General features: G+C 37.6%; 1 protein-coding gene across 2 annotated transcripts in view; it reads right to left on the bottom strand.

Annotated features, from left to right (window-relative positions):
- Positions 1-27,755, bottom strand: part of ANLN (anillin, actin binding protein) — a 29,964-nt gene extending 2,209 nt beyond the window's left edge. The window contains exons 1-23 of one of the 2 annotated variants that reach the window (XM_054058532.1): positions 27,657-27,755; positions 21,899-22,052; positions 21,178-21,462; positions 20,414-20,760; positions 19,503-19,725; positions 18,370-18,563; positions 18,125-18,232; positions 17,501-17,621; positions 16,510-16,626; positions 15,726-15,952; positions 15,037-15,188; positions 14,587-14,734; positions 13,788-13,923; positions 13,295-13,477; positions 11,377-11,503; positions 10,570-10,618; positions 10,437-10,493; positions 9,034-9,072; positions 8,666-8,687; positions 7,572-7,684; positions 5,965-6,018; positions 3,456-3,542; positions 1,796-1,903 (exon numbers count right to left, since the gene is read on the bottom strand). In XM_054058532.1, the coding sequence (XP_053914507.1) occupies positions 1,796-1,903; positions 3,456-3,542; positions 5,965-6,018; positions 7,572-7,684; positions 8,666-8,687; positions 9,034-9,072; positions 10,437-10,493; positions 10,570-10,618; positions 11,377-11,503; positions 13,295-13,477; positions 13,788-13,923; positions 14,587-14,734; positions 15,037-15,188; positions 15,726-15,952; positions 16,510-16,626; positions 17,501-17,621; positions 18,125-18,232; positions 18,370-18,563; positions 19,503-19,725; positions 20,414-20,760; positions 21,178-21,462; positions 21,899-22,052; positions 27,657-27,674 (3,069 nt within the window). In that variant the 5' untranslated portion in view covers positions 27,675-27,755. The remainder of the gene's footprint in view (positions 1-1,795; positions 1,904-3,455; positions 3,543-5,964; positions 6,019-7,571; positions 7,685-8,665; positions 8,688-9,033; positions 9,073-10,436; positions 10,494-10,569; positions 10,619-11,376; positions 11,504-13,294; positions 13,478-13,787; positions 13,924-14,586; positions 14,735-15,036; positions 15,189-15,725; positions 15,953-16,509; positions 16,627-17,500; positions 17,622-18,124; positions 18,233-18,369; positions 18,564-19,502; positions 19,726-20,413; positions 20,761-21,177; positions 21,463-21,898; positions 22,053-27,656) is intronic. The other variant, XM_009557881.2, reaches the window with a different exon arrangement.
- Between the last annotated feature and the right edge of the window lie 225 nt (positions 27,756-27,980).

The following is a 27,980-nucleotide window of genomic DNA, read 5'->3' as shown; positions in this document are numbered from 1 at the left end:
TTCTTATCAAAGAACTAGGTTCTAGAAAGATATATCCCCATCTTTTCTTTATTCATTAAAAAATGCTTTTTCACCTTCCGAGTGAAGAGAATTTCATAATAAAATCCAAACTGATACAGTAAATCATGCCAAAGCCTACAGAAAACAAGCACTTTAGGGATGCCTGCATCATTCTTGTCAAAGCCTATAGGCATATGGATTCATCTTCAAACACATAACTAAAGCACTGACTTGCTCAGTCCAGCTGCTTTAGCTCCCTCTATAGTCAACATCTAGACCCCTTCAAAGAAAATTTCTAGTTTCAAGGCAGTTATCTCTTTCTGCTACTGAGAGAGGCTCAGCTGTATGCCTAAAGTTAGTTATAGACTTTGGCTCAGATTCTTCACACCTACAGAATACCTCATCAGAGAAACATCACAAGCTGCTCTTAGCTTGGAAGAGAGCTTGCTATTTATTGGGCGTGTGCACTATACTATTTCATTGTTATAATAGTTAAAATAACCAGTTACAGAAAAATGAAGGACATCTCCATTTCAGGGAAAATTAAGAAACAGGTTGTATATTGGTGTTATATGTTCAGCCATGGGAAATTTATTAAAAACACATACTACAATTTAAAGCGACCATTGTCCAACACTGATATGTGAGCTACATTTATCTCTGCACAGATAGAACAGATACAGTAGGGGTAAGCAGAGGCATTTAGTAGAGTGTAATATTGCTGTAGATGCTACTATATCAAAAGATTATAGCTGACCCTTTCTCAGAATGATAATGAAGCCAGTCTAGAAGATTTTGCAAGAACAGAATATGGAAAACAAAACAAAGCTGCCTTCTTGTAGACAAAAGCAGAATAGAAGCCTTATTCTTTCTTAAATTTTTTTTGCCTATCTTCTATTACGTTAGGCAGAGATTTTTCCCTCTCTCCTGGAAGGGAAAGAAAGTACATTGACATATTTTGGCAATGTCAACTATCAGCATATGGTCTTCCTCTGTTAGCAGAGAAGAAACTGAAGTCAGTCATCTGGATTGGCACAGAAGACCCAAAAGGACCATAGTTTGCCACAGAGTTTGGGAAAGAAAAAAGTGTTCTGCCAACAAACAAGCAAGTGTTTAATGGTAAATTGCTTCAGTGAGTCAGAAAACCTCTCTTAGAAGCAGTCTTTAAAAGGGCCATGAAATATTTCAGTCCACATTGCAAGCACAGGCTAAGGAGACAAGAAGGTTCATCTTAGTGACAGATGAACCTCTGATTTGTCTCATTAGGCAGGCAATAACTTAAGTTCCTGCGAAGCACAGTTTCAGCTATAATGTAGAGCTGCAAGAAAACTGACTGCAAATAAGATAGTCCGTAATTACAACTATGCTTCTGCAATACAGGATTGCCCACTCTGACACTTAAAATGGTAAAGAATTAGAATCATTATTTTGTCCAAATCTTAAGACAACTAGAGAGTCAGCTTATTAAACTGTATAAGTCTGATCAATTTCAATCAATTAGTCATTTGACAAGCACAATGGAACGCCTTAAGACTACAAGGGAAATTGAATATGGATCTTCTTCCACTTTTCTGATTTCTCACTAGGAAGTGGTCATTTTTTAAGGTCTCCCTGATATCTGTCAGATTTACAATGGCAAGTCCCAACCATTCTCCAAGGAATCTTTATGAGCTTGAATCTCACACTTTGAATACTTACCTATTTTAAACCTAAGAATTACTATCATTAAAAATGAACTGCTTGTTGTGTAGTGCATTACAGAACTTTAGACTTGAGCTCTATAAAACAGCATTACCTTTCGTTTTTCATCATCTGGGTATGTCCAATAAGATATACAATTTCCAGCCAGCACACACCAGCGTCTATGCCATGCGCCGAATCCACTAACATCTTCAAACATAGTCTTAAAAAAAATGAAAAAGAAAAAAATAATAGAAAACATGGAGTAACATAATACCTCAAGCTTGGTTTGTACTCAACTATTTTTCTACCAGAATGATTCTGCAAGTACAATCCTTCAGAGGGGTAAACATAAGAGAAATCTCTCTCAGTATATTTTCCTTCTATTAGTACACTGTATTTATTTTCCAGATAACATAGAAAATGGGCTTATGCTATCATTCTGAAGTCTGCAGCCTTTTTCTCAAAATACATCTATCACTGTTATTTCAAATTACCAAATTTTCATTTTGACGGTGGCAAGTATCCCCATTTTTTTTAAGATAATTGGGGGTTACTAATAGCAGACACAGGATGAATGGTTCACAAAACCATAATTTGTTATGATTAGGTCTTTAAGTCATCTTTGACTTACCAGTCAGAATTACAAAATGTTTGGCTACTCTACTGGCCACATTGAGGAGCCCAGTCAGTTTAAAAGAAATAAGAAATTGATTAACATTTAAATGTTTGTGTCAGCAGTCATTTTCCTGGATGCAGGATTATGCCAATGTTAAGACCTATTTCCTTAGTGCTGGAATGGAAAGTTTCATATTGGACTTCCTGTACTTGTACAGCACTTTTTTTTCCCCCCCCAATTAATTTTGGTGTTGGGCTTTTCACTCTTTACAATTCAGATTATCATTTTTAATGGTGCAGGGAGTTTCCAAACCCTTACAATGAAAAAATCTACTATGAATGTACACTGTTCTTCAGGTTTTATATGTTGTATAGCAGGCATACACAAGGACTTTCTTAAATTGGTACACAAAACCATGGGATAGCAAATACTATAAGCTTGTGAAATGCTTGCATCTAGTGAAATCTGTTCAACTTCAATTAAGTAAAGGGAAAGGAGACTGAAAGAACTGCTTGAAAAGAACCTAAAGAAATTCTGATTTCTCAGAACAAAAACCCAGCAAATGTTAGTGGCTTGTTGAAGTGTTTTCTTAGTACATATACTGCCATCTCCTGGACATAATCTCAACACTGCCACTTATTAGTACTGAGCCGAATCAGCTTCCTTTTGTGAGTCCAGTTTAGGGAAAGAACTGCTCAAGATGTTTCTCAAAAAATCTTGCTGCTTCCTTATAAATTAGTCTGAACATGGGGGTAGGGAGGGTAGGGGGGGGGCGGAAAGCAAAGGCCTTTCTCTACGGACAATTTGCTTTTACTAGACAAATAAAAGAATCTAAGATGTCCTGTAAGAGTTTCTGGCACAGAAATCAGAATCTTTCCTCGCATCAGATTATAGCAAGAGTTAAATGCAGTTCAGAATTACAAATGAACAGTTTTAAGAAAACTATGTACAAAATCCTAAAGGTAGCTTTAGCTTAAGCATGTTTAGAAGATAAACCAAGAATGTTTTGAGGTCTCTTTCAGAGAAGGAAATATCACACACCAAAGGCAGTTTTAAGCTTCACAGTCGCTACAACTACACGTGTAGAGTTTAAAAAGGGACTATGTTTAACAGGACCTGTGATTTCCTAGAAAGGAATTTGAAATTAATGCCTTACCAAGAACCCTTTCTCCTCCACAGAGGAGTCCACTTGGCATTTTAACTTAAGATATATATGACCTTCCAAAGGGGACAAAAAGGGAACCTGCAAAAAAGTAAAACAATCAGTCATTCCATTTTGACACTTCAGCTTTACAAGTTCAAGCAAGGCACCTGCACCAGCATGTTAGTACTGTCTTGTTCTTAGGATCTTCAGCAGGAAAAAAGCAGTCAGTCAGTCTCAAGCAAGACAGTAATAATCACTTATTGTTTCAGGTTCATTTGGAAACTTTTCAACTTTTACTTTGCTCAGAACATAGGTACAAGCATGCTTCTATGTAGAAAATCAGGCACTCTAATCATGGTTAAGAACTGCAATTTCTGCCTCATTTTGTCATTAAGTTGCTTGGAAAATATCAAAGTGAAATTAAACAGGATTGGTACATGGATGCCATAAGCAGTTTTGGCAGGTACTGACGTAGTAGTGCCTACTCAAGAGAAATATTTGTACAAAAAACCTACAAGGGAAAAAGTAACAAAAGCAGTTGTTCTCAACTGGTGTTCAAGGTGTTGAGGACTGCAACACTAAAACTTGGGGGGTGGAGGGCAGGGGATAAAGTCAGAAACATTAATGATTTGTCTTACTAGAAAAAAGAGAAAATTGATGGTGCTGCTCAAATACAAAGAAAGAACAATTTGCCAGGGAATAAGCACATGTACACAATAACAAAGTAGCTTTTAGAGCCACAGAATCAATTTTGATCAAACAGAATTAAATTTTGCTAGTAGTAAAGATGAACAAGAGTAACCCTCTATAGTTAATATATCTGTAGACCTTGGTGAAACCTGCAGAACACTGAAATGAATGTTATGCTTAGAGATTGATCACCTTTGAGTTGTAGGCATACTGCAGCTTCCTTACATATACGTGATACACATGTGCACAAGAAACAATTTTCCATGTTAGATCTATTCTACTAAGACAACATGCACAGCTTGTTCATGTACTTGGCCCTACAGTACAGCACAGCAAAATTCTGAGCTCCAGGTAGGAGTCTGCATGAATATTTGAGGAGCAAAACCAGTAAAATGTTTCTACACAATAGAAATAAGTTGCACTGGTCCTGGATCTTTACCAGCAAATACAACTGTAGCCCTATAAATCAATGTTCCTTAGTGCAGCATTTATCCCATCAAACCGCAGTAAAATCCACTTCTGAATGAGAGCTTCAAGGAAGCTTGGCTTATTCCCCACTTCAATTTTGTGGGTTTTGCATTCCTTTCTAATTTATGTCAGGACAGAAGAATCTCCTTTGTGGATTATAAAGTTTACCAGTGAAGAGCTGTGTGACAGTAAAGCAAAAAGGCTGTGTAACATATCAGCTACAGAGAGCCTACAACACCATTAATTATCAATTACTAAAGCAGGTACCCTTCCTGTACACATAGCGAAACTATTACACTCCAGTCAACATTATATCCCATTAAAAGGCAAGCTGGGTAGAGGTGGTGGAAAGAAAGTAATCTGTTGAATATTCAAGCTAGATGAAGAGAAAATGAAAGCCCTTGACCAAGCTAGCTTGCACTCTGGTGAGGCCATTCAGATTCTACCGTAAGGAGTTGGCTTACAGTCATTGATCATTTCTTAAGATATTCAAGGCAACTCTTGAGAATTTGCAAAAAAATGGTTCCTCAGGAGACTTTTGATTACAAATAAGCGGTGATAGGCACTAAAATGATCACCTGCTTAATTTTGAGAGAAAATATATATAGTTATCTAAAACATTTTCTTCTGAGGGATCAGAATTAACTATTAACTAAAAACTTTTCAGAGATTAAAGACCAGTTATTTCTTTTAAGCATATCAATTTACTTAATTCCTACAGTAAAAAATGCATACATAAGCAAATTATTTTAAATGCACATTTGTGTACAAGCAAGAGCCTCATATTGACATGCTTAGTATTTTCAAAAATTCAGTTCTCTATGATTGCTTTTTGCTTAAAAAAGGTCTTAATAGGTATTGACAGAACAAGGTCTCAATGGAATAAGAAACAAGATATTGAGATCTCGAGTGATTTTCATTTTCCTCAGTGGCAATGACTTAAACCAACACTTGGGCCACCAGTCATTTTCACCCGGTCATCTGTTAGCAGAGTGCCTGATTCCATGCTCTGTGGAGCTCATCAGTTCAAAAAAGTTGGCTCAAATTTCCTGACTAGTGATCTTTAAGAGACACATCGATTTGTTTTGAAGTAAGGAAAACCCTCCCCTAGTGATCCAGGAAGAGGACATGCATGCTAGTTAAGGAAAAACCCTAGGTGGCCCAAATAACTTTGAGCCCTAGCAGCATGCTTATTATTGTAAAAGAGAGGGAGTAGAATTCTGCAGGTCTTAAAGACTCCTAACACATTATGTTTAATTAGTAAATCTTTGTAAACATTTACTTAAAAGAAGAGTTAGAAGGAAAAAATACTGCAAAAAGGTCAGACAGACATAAGCAACATGCGCTAGGAAGCAACAGCAACCTTGTTGTGGAACATATAGCTCAACAGTTCTTTTTCCATCCCTTCAAAATTTATCTAGGGAAAAAAGAGACATGCTCAATACAATTAGTGTAAAGTTAAGGTTTATAAAAAAACAACAAAAAAAGACAGTTATATATGAAGTAGGTTTTGGTCCTTTCTGCCCTGAGTTTTAATAGTGCATATAAAAGGGAGAATGAAACCGAAAAACTCCACTGTTGCTGCAGCATTTTGTTCTCTATTAGAAATTCATGGAGCAATTTAAAAAGCAGCTGTTTGGTACAGCCAGAGGCCAAGACAAAAAATTAATCAAGTGATTGTTTCCCTGGAATTCTATTTGAATTTCGCACTTGTGCTACAATTTACTAGTTCAGTCCAGTGTCCTGTCCTACAGGGTTAACTACAAAAACTCAGACAGAAACTGCTGAATATAATGTAAGTGCTAATTCACATAACTCCAAGAACAAGGTGATTCCAATAACCTAGCCATACACAAAATAATATTTCTACATGTAAGTTCTGGTTAAGAGGAACATTTATGCCAAAGCTGGTGCTTCTCAAGTTTAGACAGTCAGTAACAGCTGTACAATTTGCCTGTTAAATTCTGCGAGCTGTTTCAGTAGAGGAGTCTCTGCTTCTATTTGCAAAAATGAAAACTTCTAAAAAGCAAATAGGGATTACTGCAATCTTATGCACAACTAGTTCTTATTATCTCCTCTCTCAGAAGCTATAATTGCAATATTACTATCATCACAATAAGACTTAATTAGCCAAGAAGAAAATTTATTCTTATGCTGCTGTTTGGATATATAAAGATGTAATTTAGTACTATCATAGGCTGCAGTAACTTTTGAATTCATTTAAGTTAGTTTAGGATAGCTTCTGGCATAAACACCTATTAAAGCAGGATTTAGGTATAAGATATTACAAGGTCAGAGATTACAATGAATGTAAGAATGTATAGTTTAACTTCTAATGGTAAGAACTAACAAATATATTCTGTTTGGACAAGGAACTAATGGTATGAAACTAAGTAATATCTCTCTTTCAAAAAATATTAAGATAGTTTGCTTCTATAAATTTAATTGGGGTACAAAAGGAAACTCATATTCCTAACAATATTCAAATTGCAATTCTTAAGTCAATTAAATATAGAAAATTTAAAATACTTCATTACCATTAAAACACATTTAATGTCTTATTTAGTGATAATTGCAAGACTAAGAGCAACAAACAATATGAAGACCACGTACCAAGGTGACAGTTGCATACATCAACTTTTTGTCACTGAAAGCAAATTAGTAACCAAAGCCTTCATTATCTTGGCATAACCATACCTTACACTGAGCTACAGAAAAGAACATCTGGCATAATAACGTAAGCCTTTCTGTTGTATCTCAACATTACATTTCAGTCATATGAAATTAAATACGAGTAACAACAATGATACATAATTTTTTTAGTATACATGCACATTAAAAAAAAACAACATAGAAACCTATGTTTCATTTCTAGGGTGGTGATTTCACCTGAAAACAGTAAACACAGACTCATTCATTTTTCCGGAAAATGCAGTTACCTTTGGATTAGTAACCAATAATTTCCATTACCTTCTCGAGTGCAAATTTGGCATTTCCTACAGAAGACAGTGATAGCTTGTGGAATCCAACAAGGGTGAAATTAGTAGTGCGTACAGCATTAGGACCACCTGGACTGGACATGGCTGTGGAGAAAGAAGTTAAAGTCAAGTTATAACAACACACAATAAGGATGCTGCAGGGCTTAGAAACGTTTTATTGGTACTGCTGTATGTGTACCAATATGCTACCCCAGAAGCATTCTTTGCAGTGCAGCTCAGCAGCACATTCCGACAGGATCTTGAAGTATACCATTCCTCCTTAGTAGATCTTTTATTTCAGAACGAAGTTTTGAAATGTTCACAAAGGAGAATACAAAGCATTTTAAGAAGTCTCAGGGGGACAGAGAGCACTCTAGGGCACACTACAAAGCACACATGCCCTGCAGCAGAAACTTGGCTTTCAAATCTCTTAACCTCTCCTCAAGTGACACTCTGCAGTCTTACAGAATTTGTATGCTTCTGCTGCTATAAGTGCAAACAAGAATATAAACAAGTACTATAGCTCAGGCACAGGAATCCGACTAGTAGCAGCAGCACGCTAAACATTCCAGAGTTCGTTTATTACCCCTGTATTGCTGCAATTTGTACTAAAGCTAGCTCAAGTATCTCATACTGCAATCAGACAAGTGCATAACACATTTCTATGCAGTTGGAAATACTCAGACACTGCTCTTGTCCCAAAAGTCAGAAAGACATAATGGTGTTAGAAATGCTACACACAAGCAATACTTCAAAAGTTGCTCATATTTGCAAATTTACTTTTTTACTTTGTGGACATCAGACTCATTTAAAAGCCCAAAGCTTGTTTGAGCTCACTTTTTCAGGGAAAGAATCTAGACCACAGGCATCCAATACTAATTTTCATTTTGTGAAGAGATCCTCCATTAAACATAATGGTAACTCAGGTATAAAGACAGGGCCAGTCCCTGGGCTGGCAAAGTGACATAATTCTGTGTTTATTACTCCCAAATTATCATCTGGTACCAGTATCACTAATGGATATACTGCTTTAGACAGCAAGCGTAGATTATTCATCCTGGCATACAGTATTTAGATTTTACGTACCTGGAGTAAGAAGGGTGCTTTTCTAGAAAGAAAGAGACAGGAAAGTTAGTAGAAAAGTAATTTCTTACAATTTCTACAGAAGACTAAGCTAGGTTACAAAGAAACTAAATCTGAAGTAGTTTAAGAACAAGGACACACAGAATTCAAAAAGAAAGATGTGTTGCAACTGCATATTTCCATCATCATATATTTAGAGCTGTTACCCGAAACTTTCTAGTCCAGCTTTTGACTAAGATCTTCAGCCATCAGCTCAAGAAATAGGTAAGGGACACATAGCCTACTACGAGCATAGCCTTATATAGTGCAAGAATGAGTCCTCTGGAAGCGTTCATAACCAGACCTTGTTACAATACTATATTCATACTTACAGAGGTAATAGATGTTAATAATCTCTTTGGAGTAATAACCTACAAAATAAATGCATTTGTTACTGAATTTGTTACTGCATTTGTTACTGAATTAGTTTGAAAGTTAGACAGTGAAACTACTGAAGGATTATCCAAATAGATATTTAATGAATACCAGTTACAACTAGCAAGTCTTGCTTCTGAATGGGTACAACGTATTTCAGTAGAAGGAACGCTATGTACTAAAAATATTTACTACAGAAAAGTTTAAGTTTATACATTAGCTTGGCATGGATGCATGTATTTAAAAAACAATCTTAGACCTTTTTCCTTCATATAACATGGCTTCAGAGTTACATATGCTTATTAAAGAGTCAACGATACAAGTATAGAGATATTCATTGTGCTACTGTTGTATGTTATCTACATTTTCAGGTTAAAATCTCAAAGTTTAGGTAAGACTATGTGAAACAAACTAGAATTATGTACTCATCTATTCTTGAAACAGAAAGCTTGTTAAAAAGCAAATACAGGTATATCTATAACCCCACATCAGCAACATGCCAACCATGCCACAAAACCCATTCAGTTTTAAGTAAAGATTTCTCTACAGGAAAGGAGAGCTAGAAATCCTGGACTTCAAACTGGTTTTAATGGGGGATAGATGGAATCATCCTTTCACTGTGAAAACCAAAGTGAAGTAAGTTCCTATTTCTGTTTGCAAAGATAGGATTCAAGTATTATTCCGACTGTTTAGAAAGACGTTCAAGTTTCTTGTTTTCATTAAGACATCTTGACAAGGAGGAAATCAGACTCTGTGCTCGGCTATGGGAATGAAAAGAAAAAAACCAAAAAGCCACTGGCTTGTTTAGTGTCACAAAGCCGTAATAAAAGCATAAACACTTGAAATGTGCACCCTATCCAAGCCAAAATGCTTACGTCAAAGGAGTTATTAAAACAATGTTTGATTTAAAAACAAATAAAAATGTAAGTGCTTTTGTTTAACACTGGGAAGAAAGAAGTGCTCCACTTGATCAATTGAACCTTTAAGACAAATCACACTGCAGGGTATCGCATGTTGACTGGTGAAGTTCAAGTGAAGAATAACAGCACTAAATCACTATCAAAGGCACCACACCTAAAAAATAAAGCTTGCAAAGTATTGCATTCTGAAGAACTAGTAAGACAATTTCTCCTTCCCCTCTAATATATTTCAGACTCTACCAACTGCTGCAGGTCCAATCTACTAAAAGCCGCAGGACTCCATAACCCATCTGTCATTGCAGATGTTCCAAGGAAGAACAAGAAGAGTAAAAGCAAGCAACAGATTGTCTAAGACTATTAGTCAGTTCTCCCTGAAGACTGTAGTCTTCCTAGTGTAAATTCTGTTAAATATAACATACCGATTTTCAGGTTTCATTTACCTTAGATTTATTTGGTTTTTTCCTTTTATCAGTGCTTGTTACTTCTTTTCTCTGCACCTGCAATACAAGAAGGTATTAAGAATGTACAACACATTCTCCTTCACACATCCTCTTGACAGGAGCCGATACATACCAAACTGTAAACTTCCACATTTATTTCAAAATCATTCGACACATCATGCCTAAAAGGGACAAGGAGGAAAAAATAAGTTAAACACAGACTGAAACAAAAAAGGGGTTTTTTTTTTTGGGGGGGGGGGGGAGGGCCTCAGGAGGCTGTTTCTTGGTTTTTTTCTTCTTTTTTTTTTTTTTAAAAAAAAGGAAAGCTATGGCTTAGCCATAGTGCTGACTAATAACTAATGTCTTACTAAGAAGTCAGTTCAGTTTATTCCTGCAGGCCAATAGGGCTGTTTCATTTCTACAATAGTACTCTTCACGCAAGCAGCACTTCTATGTAAGACTTGTGTGTATTATTATTTCAAAATACTTTCTAGAACAAAAGGGGAGGGAGGAAAAGGGGAAGATAGAACGCAAATACCGTTTCTCAGATTGCACCCTTCAGTCCCCCGCGAGAGTTAAAGTTTTAGTTTTAAGAGTACTAATTTTTCCAGATACCAAAACCAAACAGCTACAGAAAGCATTAGTTGCTGCAAAAGAGAAAACACAGATCAAAGGCAGAGCAATCCATCTGTCATGGCAGGTGTTCCAGGAGAGAACAAGACTAGAAAAAGCAAGCGATAAGTTAGCTGATGAGTGGTAGAATAGAGTCCAGATTGAGAAGTGCATTCCAGCTATTTCTCGAGGGAGGAAATCCCATACCACAAGATCTCACTGTATTGTTTGCAGAATACAACACCCTTATGTGAAGATTTTAAGCATTTTTATTCATGCTTCACCATCAGAGTTGAAACTTGCTCCAAAACAGTTTTTTTATACTTACATAGTAAATGTCGTAGTAAAAGTAAGAGCATCTCCATTCAGGGAGGTGGCAGTACTTGCTAATGGAGTGGCAATCATGTTTCCTGCTCCAGATCTCAGTATTATTACATAGTAGTAATTTGCTGCTTCTGTAAATACATATCAGATGGGTTCCTTAGCCAGTGGTGTCCAAGTGTCTAAAAACTTTCAAGTATTGCATTGCCATTAAACATCTCAGTTTCTGCCTACATAAACAGTCAAGATTTGCTAATAAACCTACTCAAACAAGTTTTTTCTTACTGGGTCTACTAGTAAAACTGTCTTCACAGTATTCACAACAATTTTATTACTGCCTGGCATATCTTGAGCCAGACCTACACTACTCAGTGTGTGAGAGGAAGAACTTTCAGATTCAGCAATTAATCTTAGCCCCTTGTACTCTGTTGTCATTTTCTAGGCCTACCAGCTGAACCATACATCGGCTTTTGCTACCGCTCATTCTCATAGTTTTTTTTTTCAGTCCTATGAAAAAACTGGCTATCCAGGCAACTCCTTTCCTTAAGTTTTCTCATAAGGGGAAAAAAAGAAACACAACGACAAGCGCACATCTCAATAGCGTCAGGAGATAATTTGGAGTTTGCACAACAAATTGCTGAACGGTGAAGCAGAAGCATTGCATAACATCATGGCACGTTAAGAAAAAAAAAACCCAAACCGTTCGAGTGTTCTGTTGTATAAGACAAGTCACAGCTTTCCAGAACAACTGTTGGAGATTCCAGTAAGCATCGATTTATACTGTTTATATTCTATGTTCTCTTCAGGGATGAAAACAATTAATCGAGTATCTGGTGCACATAGTATAGCAAACCCTGCACTTCCAGAATAAAGTTTTGATGACAGGTAGTTCATAGTCATTTGTTTAGACGAGTCAGGTTTGAGAATTACTGACAGTAACTAAATTGGGGTTTTTTGTAACCATTAAAGAAGCTTTCCTATAAGAGAGATTAATTGTCTCATGCAACAAGAACTGTAACATTTTGGGAGTAGGGTGTGGGTCATAAATTAGGTCAGATTTACATATATATCCATGGCTGTGGCTTTCTTCGAAGAGACAAAAATACATTTATTTCATAGGACAGTTAAAAAAAAAGAAGCTCTGTACGAATTCAATAGTTTTTACAACCAATGTTAAAAAAACCCTTGTTCAGTTACTTTTGCCCTTGATATCTAGTAAGGCAAGTAAGAGGAACCTGTCCAGCTACAATCATATTCTGTAGCATTATATAAAACTGCAATGGTTACTGCAGGCTTGTGGATTGTCTAAATCACTACATGACGGAAGCTTACTATGTTCCAGTATAAGGCTCTAGATCTACAGAGAGATTGGCAGATAGTCTTCTGTAACAAAAGAAACAAATCCACATTTTAACACTTGGATGACTTAAATATGACAAGATAAAAGAAGACTAGTCTTTATAGGTCAAATATTTTCAAATGTTAAAGGACTGAAAAAGAGAGACTTAATGAGCATTTCAAACAACAACAGATATCAGAATTCATGTAATCATATTTAGTACAGGATTTGCATCCATCAAAAAAAAACCCAAGGCAGCAAGAAAGAAGGCAGGAGATACAAAATTCTACTTCTTCCCCAAAAGGTTACAGAGGACTATAAAGATCCTTGAGACTGGCTTGGAAAGTCTTGACAAGTTTCTCTAACCTCACAAGCCAGGATGCAATTGAACAGCCATGGAAAACATTGAAAACTTAGACAAAAAGCAGATCAATTAAATGCAATTGCTAAGTTTTCATGACGCCCAGAATTCTGAGAAACGCCAAACACAGGAGACAAAAAAACAAGGTCAACGAACCAGAAATATACGTGGTGAGGATGAGGGAAGGCAGAAGGAAGAAGCAAAGCTTTCAGTTGGTAGTTTTACCTGGTTTTTGAACTGTACCACATACAAAATCTGCTTTTAGAGGTAGACGCATTTCTGAAATGGAAACAGATCCCCTGGAAGGAGCAAATTCAGTGGATGGAGACGCAGCTTTACTTCTTTTACTATGAGGTCCCTCACTCTTCAGTTTATTCAGTTCTTCCAATAAAGCAGTTCTCTTTTCAGCTGCATAGAGAAGTTAATTATAGTGGTAACAGAGCAAAAAATAGTACTGAACAAATTTTTTGCCATATGCAAAATGCAACAGACATCTTAACCATTTTCCAGAATAGTAGGAATATTGCAGACAAAAAGATACAGAAATTGCCTTCTTGCCTACAGAAGTTGAGACACAATAGATATTATCCCCTCCCATTTTCCAGGTAAAAAACTACTAATAAAGCAACAAGGTTGCATAATAAATGCATTGCCAGAGTTCATCAATTCTCTCTAAAGTATTCATGACAAAGAATTTAACTTGAGTCAAAAAACCTACTTGCAAGGAGAAGTAGTCTCTCTGCCTCTGCTTCTTCTTGTGACCCTTTCCCGTGTTCCTCATCAAAACAGCAGTTCAGAGCTTGACTGGCTTGATAAATCACCGTTTGCTGCATGTTAATCTCATTATTCAGCTCCTAGTGTAAACCAGCAGTAAAAATAATCAGCAAGAAGAGAGAGATTTAGTGTTACATTCTAACTAGGAAGTGTCTTGAGATCAGCATTTTTGGGGCTATGCTTGAGAAAAATGAAAAAAAAAAAAGACAATCACACCACTTAGATAGTAAACTACAAAAACCTTGCAGTTTACAGTTACTTCTGCTAAGAAATATTGCAGCACAGCTTTTGACCTCAGAGGCGTTTTAAACATGGTGGGGAATTAATTGCTTCAATGTTTATATGCTCCATATTCAGTCTAGTCTTGCCTTCACCAGTGGAAGCAGCAGTTAATCAGACTCAGCAATGTAGGTGAGCAAGGCAGCAATAAAGATCAGAGTATTGTATTTTAAATGTAGTTGTGAATCCTGCCTAATTCAAAGGTAGTAACAGGACATAAGATTCCCCATACCCTTCTCAAAACAACCATTATTTCTCTCGAGACTTACTTTATAGCATGAGCCTTCCAGCAGATGCATTAGCTGTTCAAATTATGCAGTATCATTCTCTACCATTAGGTACTTAAGCTAAACAATCTAATTTTGCAGTTCTAAGCAGTATGTGAATGTCTTGGACATTTACAGGAAAAATTAAGCAAGGGAATAGTAAGTTAGAGAAAGGATTTTCAAGAGCGTATTACATACCTGCATTTTCTTTTTGATATTGACTTGATCAGATGGGCCATTCTTTTTCATTTCTAGCTTGGAAGCCACATCTTCTTTGCGAACAATGATTTGCTTTATTGACGGACGATCAGTTTCTTTAAATCTTTGAGATCTATATGCATCAACACTTTTAAAAGAGGAAACTCCATTAAATCTTTCACAGGGTTGGATGCTTTGGTTTTATATACGCAGATAGGTATCAGATATCGATACTTTCCAACTTGCCTAAATGGCTTTAAAGAAGTATCCTATGAATTCATTTTAAGTTTAAGCAACATATAGACTACACAGAGGCAATCTTTGACAAAAGTTGAGATCTTGGAAAAAAGCTTCATTTCTATTTTAATCATTTTCATTAAAAAGTTAAAAAAGCTAATGTCTTAGATTTACACAGATACAGAATCAGGTATTGTTTTTTGTGTTTATTACCTATATGGAAGGTTGCGATCTTCTGACATAGAACCAATACTGTCTCCAGATTCTGCCCTGGGTACTTCAGTTCTTTGGAACTTTTCAGACTTCTGACTCACATCACTGATACTGCTACCTTCACCAGTTGACTTACAGGGAGAAACAAAGGCCTGGGAAAAATAAGAAGTTGTATTACAGATATACATCCACATTAACCATTACCTGTTTTCTTTGTTTTTCCATACAATTAATAATTTTAGAGTTCTGCTTAATATTATTTAACAGACAGTTTTACAAATATTTCCTAGGACATAGAGCAAGCCATTGTATTTAAAGACACCAAGATCATTGAAGTCAAGATTTCACCGCTGTTTTCCAAACTGGTACAGTTACCCAATTACTTATCTTCAGATTCTCATCATTAAACACTTCCAGTGGTATACTTGCATCCATTCAAGTCCAGCAAATACATGTATATGCCCAAGCTTCATTTTGCAGAAGCACTTGCTTAGTAGATCATTCAATAGGCTATGCTATTTTCAAAGGAAAATATCTTTGTTTTATTATGTTTTCATTAGCAAAACATCATTTGCAGCTTCTCTAACTGCCCAAGTACCATAATACAACAAAATATCACTGTTCACAAGCAAAAATTGTACATCTTTGTGTGATAAACAAGCCTTACCGCACCTTCTAATAATTCTCACCTCTGGACCAACAGATTCCACTAGAGGGGTTAACAGAGACATTGATGAAATATTCAGTGACTCTTCCTGCTCATCCTCATCACTTCCACCTTCCATACTTAGGCTCATTTCTTTCTTCAGCTTTTCTATGTCTGGACCATCCTCTTCAAGAACTTCAAATATTTCATTTATCACTTTTGAGCTATTCATCTCGTCATCCACACTCATTTCAATTTCATATACTTCATCTGAAGGGTGAAGTTTTAAAAATATTAGTAGCATCATCAATAAACTCTTCACTCTCATTAAATAAACAGAAACATGTTAAAAGATAATTGAAAAGCAAAAATAGTTGACTTAAGTTTAATTAAAGAGCTCTTATAATCAGGTATATAGATTCCTAAATCATACTTTCATCCTTATTTTAATATACTGCTGCCACATATACTGCATAATCGATACAGAAAGGTAATAAAAACATGCACTTGGACAAGTTTCAGTATTTTAGTTCAAATGGGTCTGAAACTTCACTGCAAGTCCCACAGTAGAGTGGTGATTTCTGTCCTTTCCCAATAAACTTCTAATATCAGCATTTTAATATTCCCTGAAGACTTCACTGTCAAAAGAGAAGGGTTATGATAAAAGAAACTTCCTGATTCGTTTTATGTAAATCTCTTTACAAAACACATGAGCATTAGCGAATGAACGGTGAATTCATTGTTCAGACTTGAAGAATATTAACACTCCTCTGGACAAGTGGCAATAAATAGCTAAATGCATTAATATACATCTACTCAATACAAACCTTTTGGTATCTCAGCAAGTTGTTCAAGTTTTGAGACAGGCATCGTTTTTACAGGGCTCTTCAGCTCAGTGATCTTCAGAGGGCTGGGTTTATCAGTCTCTTCACATTTAGGAACATCTGAGTAGTTTATAAAAAAATAAGTCACTAAAGATTATATCCAGCCTTTGAATCTTTCTTTTTCAGTTACTGAGTTTTGGAAGTTTGATAATACAGCTGACAACTTACAAAAAGCCCACTAGATAAAGTATTAGAGTTAGCTTGCTGTCAAAAAAAGAAGCACAGTGTAATACATACCCTCCATTCTGTACAGCTAGACTTCTATCCTAAAATCGGAAAATTGATAGCACAAGAAAACGCTGAAGCCATATTAGAGTGCAGCCGCTCAGACAAACAGGGGAAGTTTAACAAGAAAAAACTACCACACAAAACCCACCAAATCTAACATAAGAGCAGAATATTATTTTTCTAAAAGCACACGTTATAGCCTTTTTGCCCATAAAGTCTATAAGACGTTTTAATCAAGTTCACTCTCTTTTCACAGAGAAAAGAGCCTCCGCTCAGTAAGTGCTCAAAAGGGTATCATGAGCACACCAGAGACTTCTTTTCACATCCTTTATTATGAGAATTAATATCATAAGGGGATACTGACAAGGGAAGCGTTTCCTCCTGTTGGATTATTGTGAAAATTTGAATACCTAGGTACAGTATAAATTAGATCCATAATTGATGATTGTCATTCGCTCTCTCTACACTTAACATATGTGAAAACATGAAACGTAGGTAAATCCACTAAGAAATGAAAAGGCAGTCTTGCCTCAATGTTTGAGGTGGTACAGGAGTGCAGAGTATTATTATGAGAAGATTTAGACAAATCAGCAACCAAATTAGAGGTCCAGTTCCATATGTCTGTGCTACTAGCCTCTATATTCGTTCATGAAGATCGAAGACAGTGCTTCAGTATTAGCCACAAGCAAACAGTGGCAGTTCTTACCTGAAGACTCCAAGCTGGGAGACTTTGCTGGCCTTTGACCTGCTGATGTGTCTTCTGCTGATCCAAAAGCAGTGGCATCTGAACTAAGAGGGCGTTTTGGACTAGTCCGAGATGGGCTTTCCTGGCGAAAATTAAAACATAATACATTCAGGAGGTAATGTTCAGAGTGACTTAAAAAAACTACAAGAAAGAAACACATTAACACCTGAAAAAAAAAAAAAAAAAGAGGTCACCTATCCAATACCAAGAAGAATCCTATTTATTTCTGTTACAAATTCAGCTGAAACACCAAATACTAAATACTAAAATGAATGTTTGTGTGAGGAGTTCTTTTTTGGTTTTAAAGTTACAGGATTAAAAACCCCCACATAATTAACATCATAAAAAAAATTATTTGGCTCAAATCAGTTTTATTTGTCTCCTTAGTTAACTCTGAAATAGGAAAAAAATCCAATAACTTTTTAATAATCATACAAACCAATTGACCAGCAGTCTTGCACAGCCTGGGCATTCACATAGCATAGGTTTTCATCTTTTTTTTAAATTTGCACATCTATGCCTGTATTCAGAACATGTTAAAACAATTCAGACCATCTTTTCATACACACAGAGGTAACACATTACCATTTTAGCTTCTGGAAGTTTCCTCTGTGAACTTTGACTCCTGTCTGCACTCCACAGATTGCCCCTATCAAACCGGCCACGAAGACATGCAAGTTCTCGTTCACGTTCCTAAGAAAATAAAAGAGAATGGGGGAAAAAGCCAATAGCTCTAGCACGTCAAAACATTTTATATTCCTCAAGAAGGTGTAGAGCAGTAAGAATCTTCCCCAAGCTTATAAGCAAGCTATGAATGTACAAAGTCATACCTGCTTAAGCTGAAGAGCTAAATTGGCAGTAGAGGAATTTTCATTTTGTTTGAGAAGCCTTTCCTGGATTGTCCTTGTATTTGGGGTAACAATGGGTGTTCTGCACCCTGAAGTATTCGTAGCAGGACTTCGTGTACTACGCTCTTGACAGCGCTCCCCAAAGCGTTCCAGGAAGGGCTTAATTCCTGATCCCCCTACAAGAACAATTGTTTTGCATTGAAAGAAACTCTCAAAAACACAGAAAGAAATCGCTGCAATTTTGCAGCTTGCTGAATTCTCTCTACGAGGTAATTGAGCTGTCATCTTTACAGCTCTTACTCTGTTATACTTTATACAAACAAAACCTGAAGTGCAAATCACCACAGTAACAAAACACTGAAATTAATAAAGCAGCAAATCAGAGCAAATAGATGTCCTTCTCTTACTACAGTCCACATGTGATCTGCAGTTATTTAAACTGGTTTGCTTTTTCAACATTTCCTCTACAACCAGTCTCGCTTACATCCTTCATACAACTGAGCATTCTAGTACATAAGGCAGATAAAAGACAAATTCAAAGTGTCAATGTATCATCAGCATATCTAGAGACAAACACTTGCTCTACTGGCCATCATTTCAAAAAGTTCAAGCTGTTAGTCCAAGTTTCTAACACAATAAGCAGTTGAATTTAAAGCTGGGAATGATCACTTGTTTCAACATCAAGGCTACCACTGAAAAGAAAGACACTATACAAAGTATAAGCATCTATCTGGCATTTAGCTTTGATTTCTTCTAACACAATGGAGCAGACTTTATGAATTAGATACACGTAGTATCCTGAAATTTGAAAACAGCTTTGAAAAGTCTCAATTAACTGATGTTAACAACATATATTTTTACATAGAGAGACAAGTTAGATTACTTTGGCTCTCAATACTTACTAAAACCATGACCAAGAAAATACTCTTGCAAACTATGGAATCTGTACAATTTATGACAATTATCACAGAACTCTTCATGACTTGAATAAAGTCAGAACAGGAAATAGGAATTATCTGATATGTTACCATAATTTCTTAACTAATGTGTAGTTTTCAACACAGGACACAAGCCTAATTTGAACTAATATTTGTGGAAGCTGAAAAACAGCTTACCTGGTGTTGCGGGTTTACCCTTAGGTACAAGTTGCACATGTGTTCCTTTGACTGGCTCTTCTTTGGACTGAACTGGTTCAGGCAAAGTTGATTTTGCTGTTCGTGTACGCTTTTCAGTTTTCTGAGGGCTGCAGAGGTTCTCTGCTAGGGGTTGTTGTACTTCAGATTCTTTAGAACAGGGAAGAGTGACTCTCGGGGATTGTGTTGAAAAATTGTTTGGATCCTTAATAAGGGAAAAAGGAATAACATTAAGATAAGACTGCACGTTCTTATTCTCTCAAGAGGAAAAAAGAATGAAAGCATTTGCATAGCACACTGTACCATAACACACCTATTCCATCCATCAGAAATAGACAAAGCAGAGAAAAAGTGTTATAAGCTTTTAGTAAATTTTTTTTAATCCAGTATTTCAAATTGTTTCAGCATTTGATTCCAGATGCTTTTGCCAGCTACTTTAGGTGTTTTCCCATGTTTCCTTAAACAAGATTGCACATAGTAGGCAATTGTCATTTCATAAATGGCATAAATTGAACAATTTCAGCACTTTGATTGAATTTTCATACAGCAATAATATTCACAAATTTTAGTCAATCAGCTATACGAAGTTAGAGTGAAACCCCGGCCAAGCTCCCTCCTGATGGTCAAAAACAATCAATCACTTTGACATTAACTTTTAAAAGACTTAAGTACACTCATCTGTAAGTCTCAATAAAATGGACTATAAGCTGTTTGTCTGCTACTAAAAACGGACATGTGAGGTTGCAATAAAGCAAAAGTTGTAAATAAATGAAGATTGCTCACACCAGATCTTTAAATTCAGATCTAAAAGCTATGATATAACATTTGTCATCTGTCCCCCCCACCCCGAGACTGAAATAAATTTTTAATCAGCAACTAAATCAGACACTCACCGCTATCTTTGAGTTTGCTGGTTTATTAATAGAAGCCTCAACAAGCCTTTGAGAACAGGATGCAGCTTCCTCCTTTACACTGCTACTATTGATTCTAGCAGATGCTCCACTTGTAGTGGACAATTTGGATAAACAAGTAGTGCCAGGCTGTTCTTGTGCATTGTTTTGCTTTGCAGATGGATGACTTAGGTCATCTTCCCAGGAACCAATTGTAGCAGCAAGGTTAGCTAAACGGCCTCTTCTCCCAATAGGGGTATTAGTTGCCAGGGCATTAGATGTCTGCTTAGGTGGAGAAACAGACAGATCTTTTGACTGTAGGGGAGACAGAAGAACGCTTTCAAGGGGATCTAGAAAAAAGAAACACACATTTATTTTGTTAATTATAGTATATTTTACTGAGACAGATTTGCAGCTTTTTCATTTTACTAAATATTTAGTTCAGCAACAGTTAGATGTTTTTGCTATCAACAACATCAAGCTACTAGCTCTGAGACTAATCAAATTAATGTAAAGCTTATTGCAAAGCCAAGACATTTTTAACCAAGCAGTTTACTAGTTTTCTGTCACTGCTGTAACAAGGCAGGACAATAGGAAAAAAAATATTTAAAAAATTTATAATCTGTAGTCAACCGTTTCATTATTTTAGGTCTTCCCCTGTGCTATCTAAGAATTCTTTATGAAAACATTAGCATTCAGATACACAAAATTATCTTCTGCTAGCAAACACTGAAAATCACCAATACTGCTTAGCAAGTGAAACACACCTTCGCTATCCCAGCAGCGCCGCTGTTCTGCCAATTTCTGCATACGTGCTTTCACTGAAAGCGTTGCAGGAGTTTCTGACTCGGTATTTGTTTTCTCTTTCTCAAGAGGCTGAACCAAAGAAGCCCTGTTAGGAGTAGTTACATGCAACTCTGAAGTCATTTTAGGAGAACGATGGCTCATGGAACTTGAAGGAACTGGTTGCATGTTTTCTGAACTGGAAGCTTGAGTTTCCATATTGTTAGGACAGAGCCTCTTTGATGGTGATGGTTTTGTACCAGGTTTCTCTGTTCAGGTCAAAGTATTCAAGGAAATTATTATTCAAACAGTCTAAAGTATTTTCAGATGCAGTACAAAGCTTTATTTCTATCAAAGTTATTATTTACAAATACTCTGATATGCCTCCCCAAAAAGTGCCCCTTCCAAATTCTACCAAGCTCAAGGCACTATCTTTGGCATCGTACAAATACTTATTATATATATATATACACACACACATACACACACACACACATATATATATACACACAATTACTAATTCCTTGGAGCATATGCTCTCAGGTTAAGATAAACATTAGCCACATTCAGTCCTAGTGGCCACATAACTGCACCCATTGCTATTTAGTTTAAGATAAATACTAAGGGTTTTCACTTGCCCTAAGAAAATAACGGAAATGGGACTTACAGAAAAAGACAATATTTATTAAGCTTATTGCAAAATACCTTCTTCGCCAGGAAGAGAAGCCTGGTTACCAGTTTCTAACAAAGGCTCTCTGACTCTCTTGGTCTGCACTGTGGGTCTCACTCCCATCTTGGGCCGCTCTGCCATTTTCTTCTGCAGGTTCTCTCGCCTGGCACGGGTTCTTTCAAGAAGTTTCTGAGTAGCCAATAAATCGTGTGTTACTATACATTGATAAGTGCATTAACAAATAATAGTTCAAATCAAAATTGCTTGAAATTTATATAGCATATAAAAAGATGAACAAGACCAGAAATTTATAGTCAAGGCTACATTAAGACCAATGCAGCTTTCAGATGTCGCTATCTGATTTACTGTAATGCCATGTGATAGAAATATTGAAAGTCTGGTTTTCTGACTGTCTATTCCCTCCCAAAAGCAGAACGAAGAAAACATTTTCTACAGGGCCAACTACATGGTTTTCCTGTCTTCATCCTTTTTCTCAGTGTGATAACCTCTGATCCTCCATGCTTTGATTTCACCACTGCAATACCCACAGCTTCTCCTGTTTTCAGGAAGTACCTGTTGGAGAAAAGGCAGCCTACACTGCAGCACATTCCAAGCTACTTTCTTGCTATCTGGACAGCCAGTTTGCAGATTTACTGAAGTGGTTTGGCCTACCAGACAGACAACCGGCTACAGCCTTTTCTTCACAGAGGCAATGGTTTGGGACTTTTCACCTGGCCACAAACTGTCATGAATACTGTATAAGCAGTTAAGCCTGAGACACTCATATTGAGAAAATGTGAAGCAAGTCAGTAGGTTCATTACTATGAACTAGTTGTTATTATCACAGAATCACCAGGTTGGAAAGGACCCACTGGATCATCGAGTCCAACCATTCCTAACACTCCCTAAACCATGTCCCTCAGCACTTCATCCACCCATTCCTTAAACACCTCCAGGGAAGGTGACTCGACCACCTCCCTGGGCAGCCTGTTCCAGTGCCCAATGACTCTTACTGTGAAGAATTTTTTTCTGATATCCAACCTGAACCTCCCCTGGTGGAGCTTCAGGCCATTCCCTCTTGTCCTGTCCCCTGTCACTTGGGAGAAGAGGCCAGCTCCCTCCTCTCCACAACCTCCTTTTAGGTAGTTGTAGAGAGTAATAAGGTCTCCCCTCAGCCTCCTCTTCTCCAGGCTAAACAACCCCAGCTCTCTCAGCCGCTCCTCGTAAGACTTGTTCTCCCGCCCCTCATCAGCTTCGTTGCTCTTCTCTGGACATGCTCCAGAGCCTCAACATCCTTCTTGTGGTGAGGAGTCCAGAACTGAACACAGTACTCGAGGTGCGGTCTCACCAGTGCCGAGTACAGAGGGAGAATAACCTCCCTGGACCTGCTGGTGACCCCATTTCTGATACAAGCCAAGATGCCGTTGGCCTTCTTGGCCACCTGGGCACACTGCTGGCTCATGTTCAGTCGGCTGTCAACCAGCACCCCCAGGACTTTCTCTTCCATGCAGCTCTCCAGCCACTCTTCCCCCAGTCTGTAGCACTGCATAGGGTTGTTGTGCCCCAAGTGCAGGACCCGGCATTTGGTCTTGTTAAACCTCATGCCCAGCGGTCCAGCCTGTTCATTGTCTTACAAAGGAAATCAGGCTGAAGAGATACAAGGAGTGGCAAAATCTAAAAAAAAAAAAAAAAAAAAAAAAAAGGGTTCTATAGAGCCTCAAGCAGTCAGAAATGTTTGAAAGTAATTACTTTTTTACTAAATCACCACATGATAGTCTTAAACTGTCAAGTCTTGCTAGTATGCTAAATCACACTGTCAAGTTTCCTGATCAGCACTCACGTGCTATTAAAATAAACAGCACTGAAATGGCTGCCACATGGTCATTAAAAAAACATTCAACAAATTAAACATGTCATTCTTAAAATTAAAAAAAACCCCCACAATGTTGCTATTACAGCCTTGCTATTTTCCTTCCTCAAGCTCAAATTTTAAGAAGAACAAACTGTTACAACTAGCTGTCTTAATAAACAGGCTAATTATCACAATATATTCACATATATTCTTCTATGTCACAAATAACATAGAAGAACATAAAGAGATATCAGTTAAGCTACCTAACAACATTCTTTTTCATTTCCTATCCACTGGAAATTTGAATACTATGATCATATTCTGTATTAAATAGCTGTTTTGGTAAAAGTTCCACACTAGTAGAAAGTGGTTCCTTATAGCTTGCAAGTTTGAAATAGATTGTGATTTGGGCTTTTTTCAATTTTTTTTTTTTGTCATTTTGGCTTTAGGGGGGAAGACTTTAATACTGCATTTATAAATCCATAAATCAGCACTCGGTTTGATCATATCTAAAGCATACTTAATTACTCCTTTGATCTAGGTTTTAAGGCACTTTGAGATGAGAAATTGCGTGATTGAACTAGTGGCCTTTTGGGAAGCATATAAACTGCACTTGTTTTGTGGCACATAAATTATTTTGAGAACTGTGCCAGCCATTATCTGTCCTGTTGCAGAGCAATTAAATACACATTTAACATATTTAACTGTCTAAGGCTGAAGTCTTAAAGAATGATCCATTGTAGAGCAACAAAGGACAAATGGAATGTCAATCTCAACAGGTTTTCTTTTTTTTTTTTTTTGTGAAAGCAAAAATCAGCTTCTTTAACTTTCATAGGAAGATTTTTTTTTTTTGGAGGGAGGAAAGTTGTGGGGGCACGGAAAGGTACGTATAAAACACCAAGAGTGCCTTCAATGCATGTTCCATGCTAGTTGTGTCCATAAGTCAGATTTCCTTATTTCAACCTCTAAAAGGCAGAGCTACATAGTGCAGGTAACACCTACATACATAATTTATATAGCTTTAAAGATTTTCACCACTCTATGTGAAGTTGAGCACGTCTTCCACAACAGTATTCCTACAGTTCTATTCAAATGCAGTCACATTCCTTTCTGTTTTGTTAGTTCAGTAAAATAGAGTTCCAGTTGTTACAAATAGGGTGTCACTTCCTAAGAATGCATGCCTCTGTTGAACTCCAGCTCCTATTGGCTTGTTGTATCTCAAGTTTTCCATGTAACTGTCATAATTCAAACGCTGCTATTACACATGATGAGTAAGCCAGTCACCAGAACTTGAGAGTTACATTTCAACTTCATCAGAGTATTCACTACAAGTACATTCTCCAAGCCAAAAGTTTCATAGCAAGACATGTCTATTTCATTGTGTCTAAGAATCTGAGAACTACTAAGTCACTGATGGCGTTGCAAAAGCACCTTCTAAAAAACAGAAAAGGCCTTCCCACTTCAAAAGTTGAGAGATGATCTTGGTTTTAGAAAGTATGTTTTAAAGCATGTATTTAGCAGCACTAGAGGAGATACTCAAGCCCATATGCGATTACAAAAATTTGATCCAACTACACAGCTTTACTAGCAGAACACACCAAAGGGAATAAATTTATCTATAACATTGAAGGAGTGGTTAACTTCAACCTTTTAAGTTTTATATTTATTTAAGTTTTCCCCCGAGGAACTGCACCACTTATTTCTCTTTGGTCATCTGCTATGCTAGGAATTCATACTTCACTCTATGACTATTACAAAGTACTTCAAAGTACAAAATAACCTAGATTATTTCTAACATTCTGTAGTACCAAAAAAAGCCTTTTGTGTGAATTATAAAATCAGCTATGAACAGAAAGCCACAAATAACACGTTCATTATTATCCCAAGTGTCCACTACACCATCTCCTGAGTGTGTTCTGTATTAATAACTTGGCTGAGATTCAGAAGACTTTTGCTTATAAGATTAATCAAAAGAAACTCTGTTTCAGAACTGTCTGATTTGAAAGCATTCCACTGAATCTCAAAGCAAGATTTACTTGAGTTTACGTTCAGTGAAACAAGGATAAAATTTTTACTGTAAAATGCTCCTCAAACATCAAACTATGCTTTGGCCAGTTAAGGCTCGAATTATACTGCTTTACATAATCAACACTTACGATTCCTCACTGGTTCCCTGCAAGTTACAGAGCACAGTAATTGGTAGACAAAGATTATCTGAAAACAGTTAAGGTAAGGAAAGATTATAGTAAAAGAAAAAAAAACACCTGACTATAAATACTTCACAGTAGGTGGTAAAAAGATTCCTTTTCAGAAAACTTTGAGTAAAGTTATTAAACTTCAATATTAATACATTAATAATGGTCAGATTTTTACACAACAGTGGGAAGTCCTCCACAGCAGATGCACATTCTTGACATGCAACATTTTAGACACTCTGCAATACTAGTTAACCTTTGAATGAAGCTCAGTCTGAGAAGCAGCCTGGCAGTTGGTCATAGCTTTTCAAAGTCACTTATTTACAAGAAGGGCGTGTTGAGGTTGGAATATCTCCCAGCATGCAAAACCGTTTTAAACATGATTTGGTAGTCTGGACTAAGAGGTTTTTTTAAGACTAGTTGGATCTTGTCACTTGCTACCAATTAAGGAAGTAGGTTTTAGATGTTTACTCTTAGCAAGCCTTTACATGGGAAGCAGGGCAGATCTGCCTTGGCATAACACATTTAGTAAATATGTTCAGATCCACACTTTTATGTTCACTTTTTTTAATTACATGTGTGCAGTTGCCTTTTTTGGGGCGCTGTTTATTTGAGTCATGTCAGCTTGATATACAGATTATTTTCAAGGGGAGAAGAGAGTATTTCACCAATGTATTTCTATTTAGTTGGGTTTTTTTTTTAAAGTAGTTTAGGGTTTTTTTTAGGTAGGCTGTGGACTGAAGACTATTTTTGCTACATTTCTCAAAGCAGTCACAGTAAAACTCCAAAGCATTGCCTCTGTAATAAATAAAATAAAGAGTACAGTACACTACAGCATCGTTAAGAAACCTCCAACATGCATAGAGATTCGAGCCAGTCAAATCCACTCGTTTTGTTACAGCTTTCCCTCTGCAAAACTCAATCAAACAAACACAAATCCAGCGTAACAATTAACTTCTTTTTTTAAAAAAAGAGGAACCATGCCTGCCAATGAAATTCACCAATCACGAGTGGCAATAATATCAAATAGGGCACACTTTTAATCAGAACAAACTTCACTTTAGATATGGCAGGCACAATGCATACCAATCCCACTCCCATTATCTTACAGGGTCCCTTCTGTTTCAGCCAGAACTCTTATCTGCTGCGCACACGTTAAAGGCAAACACCAAAGGAGATAGGAAACACAATCAAGCATCAGTCTGGTTTAAAAGAGGTCCTGTCCTTCGCAGGCCCTTGAGGGAATCATAGAATGGTTTGGGTTGGAAGAGACCTTAAAGATTATCTAATTCCAACCCCCTACTATGGGCAGGGACACCTCCCATAGACCCGGGTGCGCAAAGCCCCACCCAGCCTGGCCTTGAACACCTCCAGGGATGGGCCATCCACAGCTTCCCTGGGCAACCTGTGCCAGTGCCTCACCACCCTCATCGTGAATAAATTCCTCCTTATGTCTCGTCTAAATCTGCCCCTCTCCAGCTTATATCGGTTCCCCCTCGTCCTGTCACTACAAGCCTTTGTGAACAGCCCCTCCCGGCTTTCCTGTAGCCCCTTCAGGCCCTGCAAAGCTGCTCCCTCTGGCCCAGCGGCACTGGGGCACCAGCAGGGGGAGGCGAGGGGGCAGGAAGGCTCTCCTCGCTGCAGGGCGAGAGGCTCGCTACGACCCTCCGAATCTCCACCCAGAGAGGGGACGCGAGGACGAGCAAGGAGCCCTGAACACCCTCCGCAGACGAAGGGCACCCTCACCTCGGTGAAGGGATCCATGACCGCTCACTCTCCAACCGCAACACCTCCAACCGCTCCGCGGATTTGAATTTCAGCGCCCGCCCCAACTGCGCAGGCGCGAGGCTGCGGCGGGCGGGGCCGAGGAGGGGCCGAGGCGGGGCCCGCGCCGCGCATCCCTCCCCCACGTGACCCCGTGCGTGCACCCGCCCTGCCGCCGGAGCTCCGCGCGGCTGCACAGCGCCAGCTGGCGGCGGGGAGCGATACCGCGGGGGGGGGGGGGGAAGGGGGAGGGCGGCTCTTTTTAATAAATAAAGCTTTCCTGAAGAAATCTTCAAGACTGGATAC

This window comes from Cuculus canorus, chromosome 2 (assembly GCF_017976375.1).
Source record: "Cuculus canorus isolate bCucCan1 chromosome 2, bCucCan1.pri, whole genome shotgun sequence".
Taxonomy (NCBI): Eukaryota; Metazoa; Chordata; class Aves; order Cuculiformes; family Cuculidae; genus Cuculus; species Cuculus canorus.
This window is presented reverse-complemented; position numbering and strand designations above follow the sequence as displayed.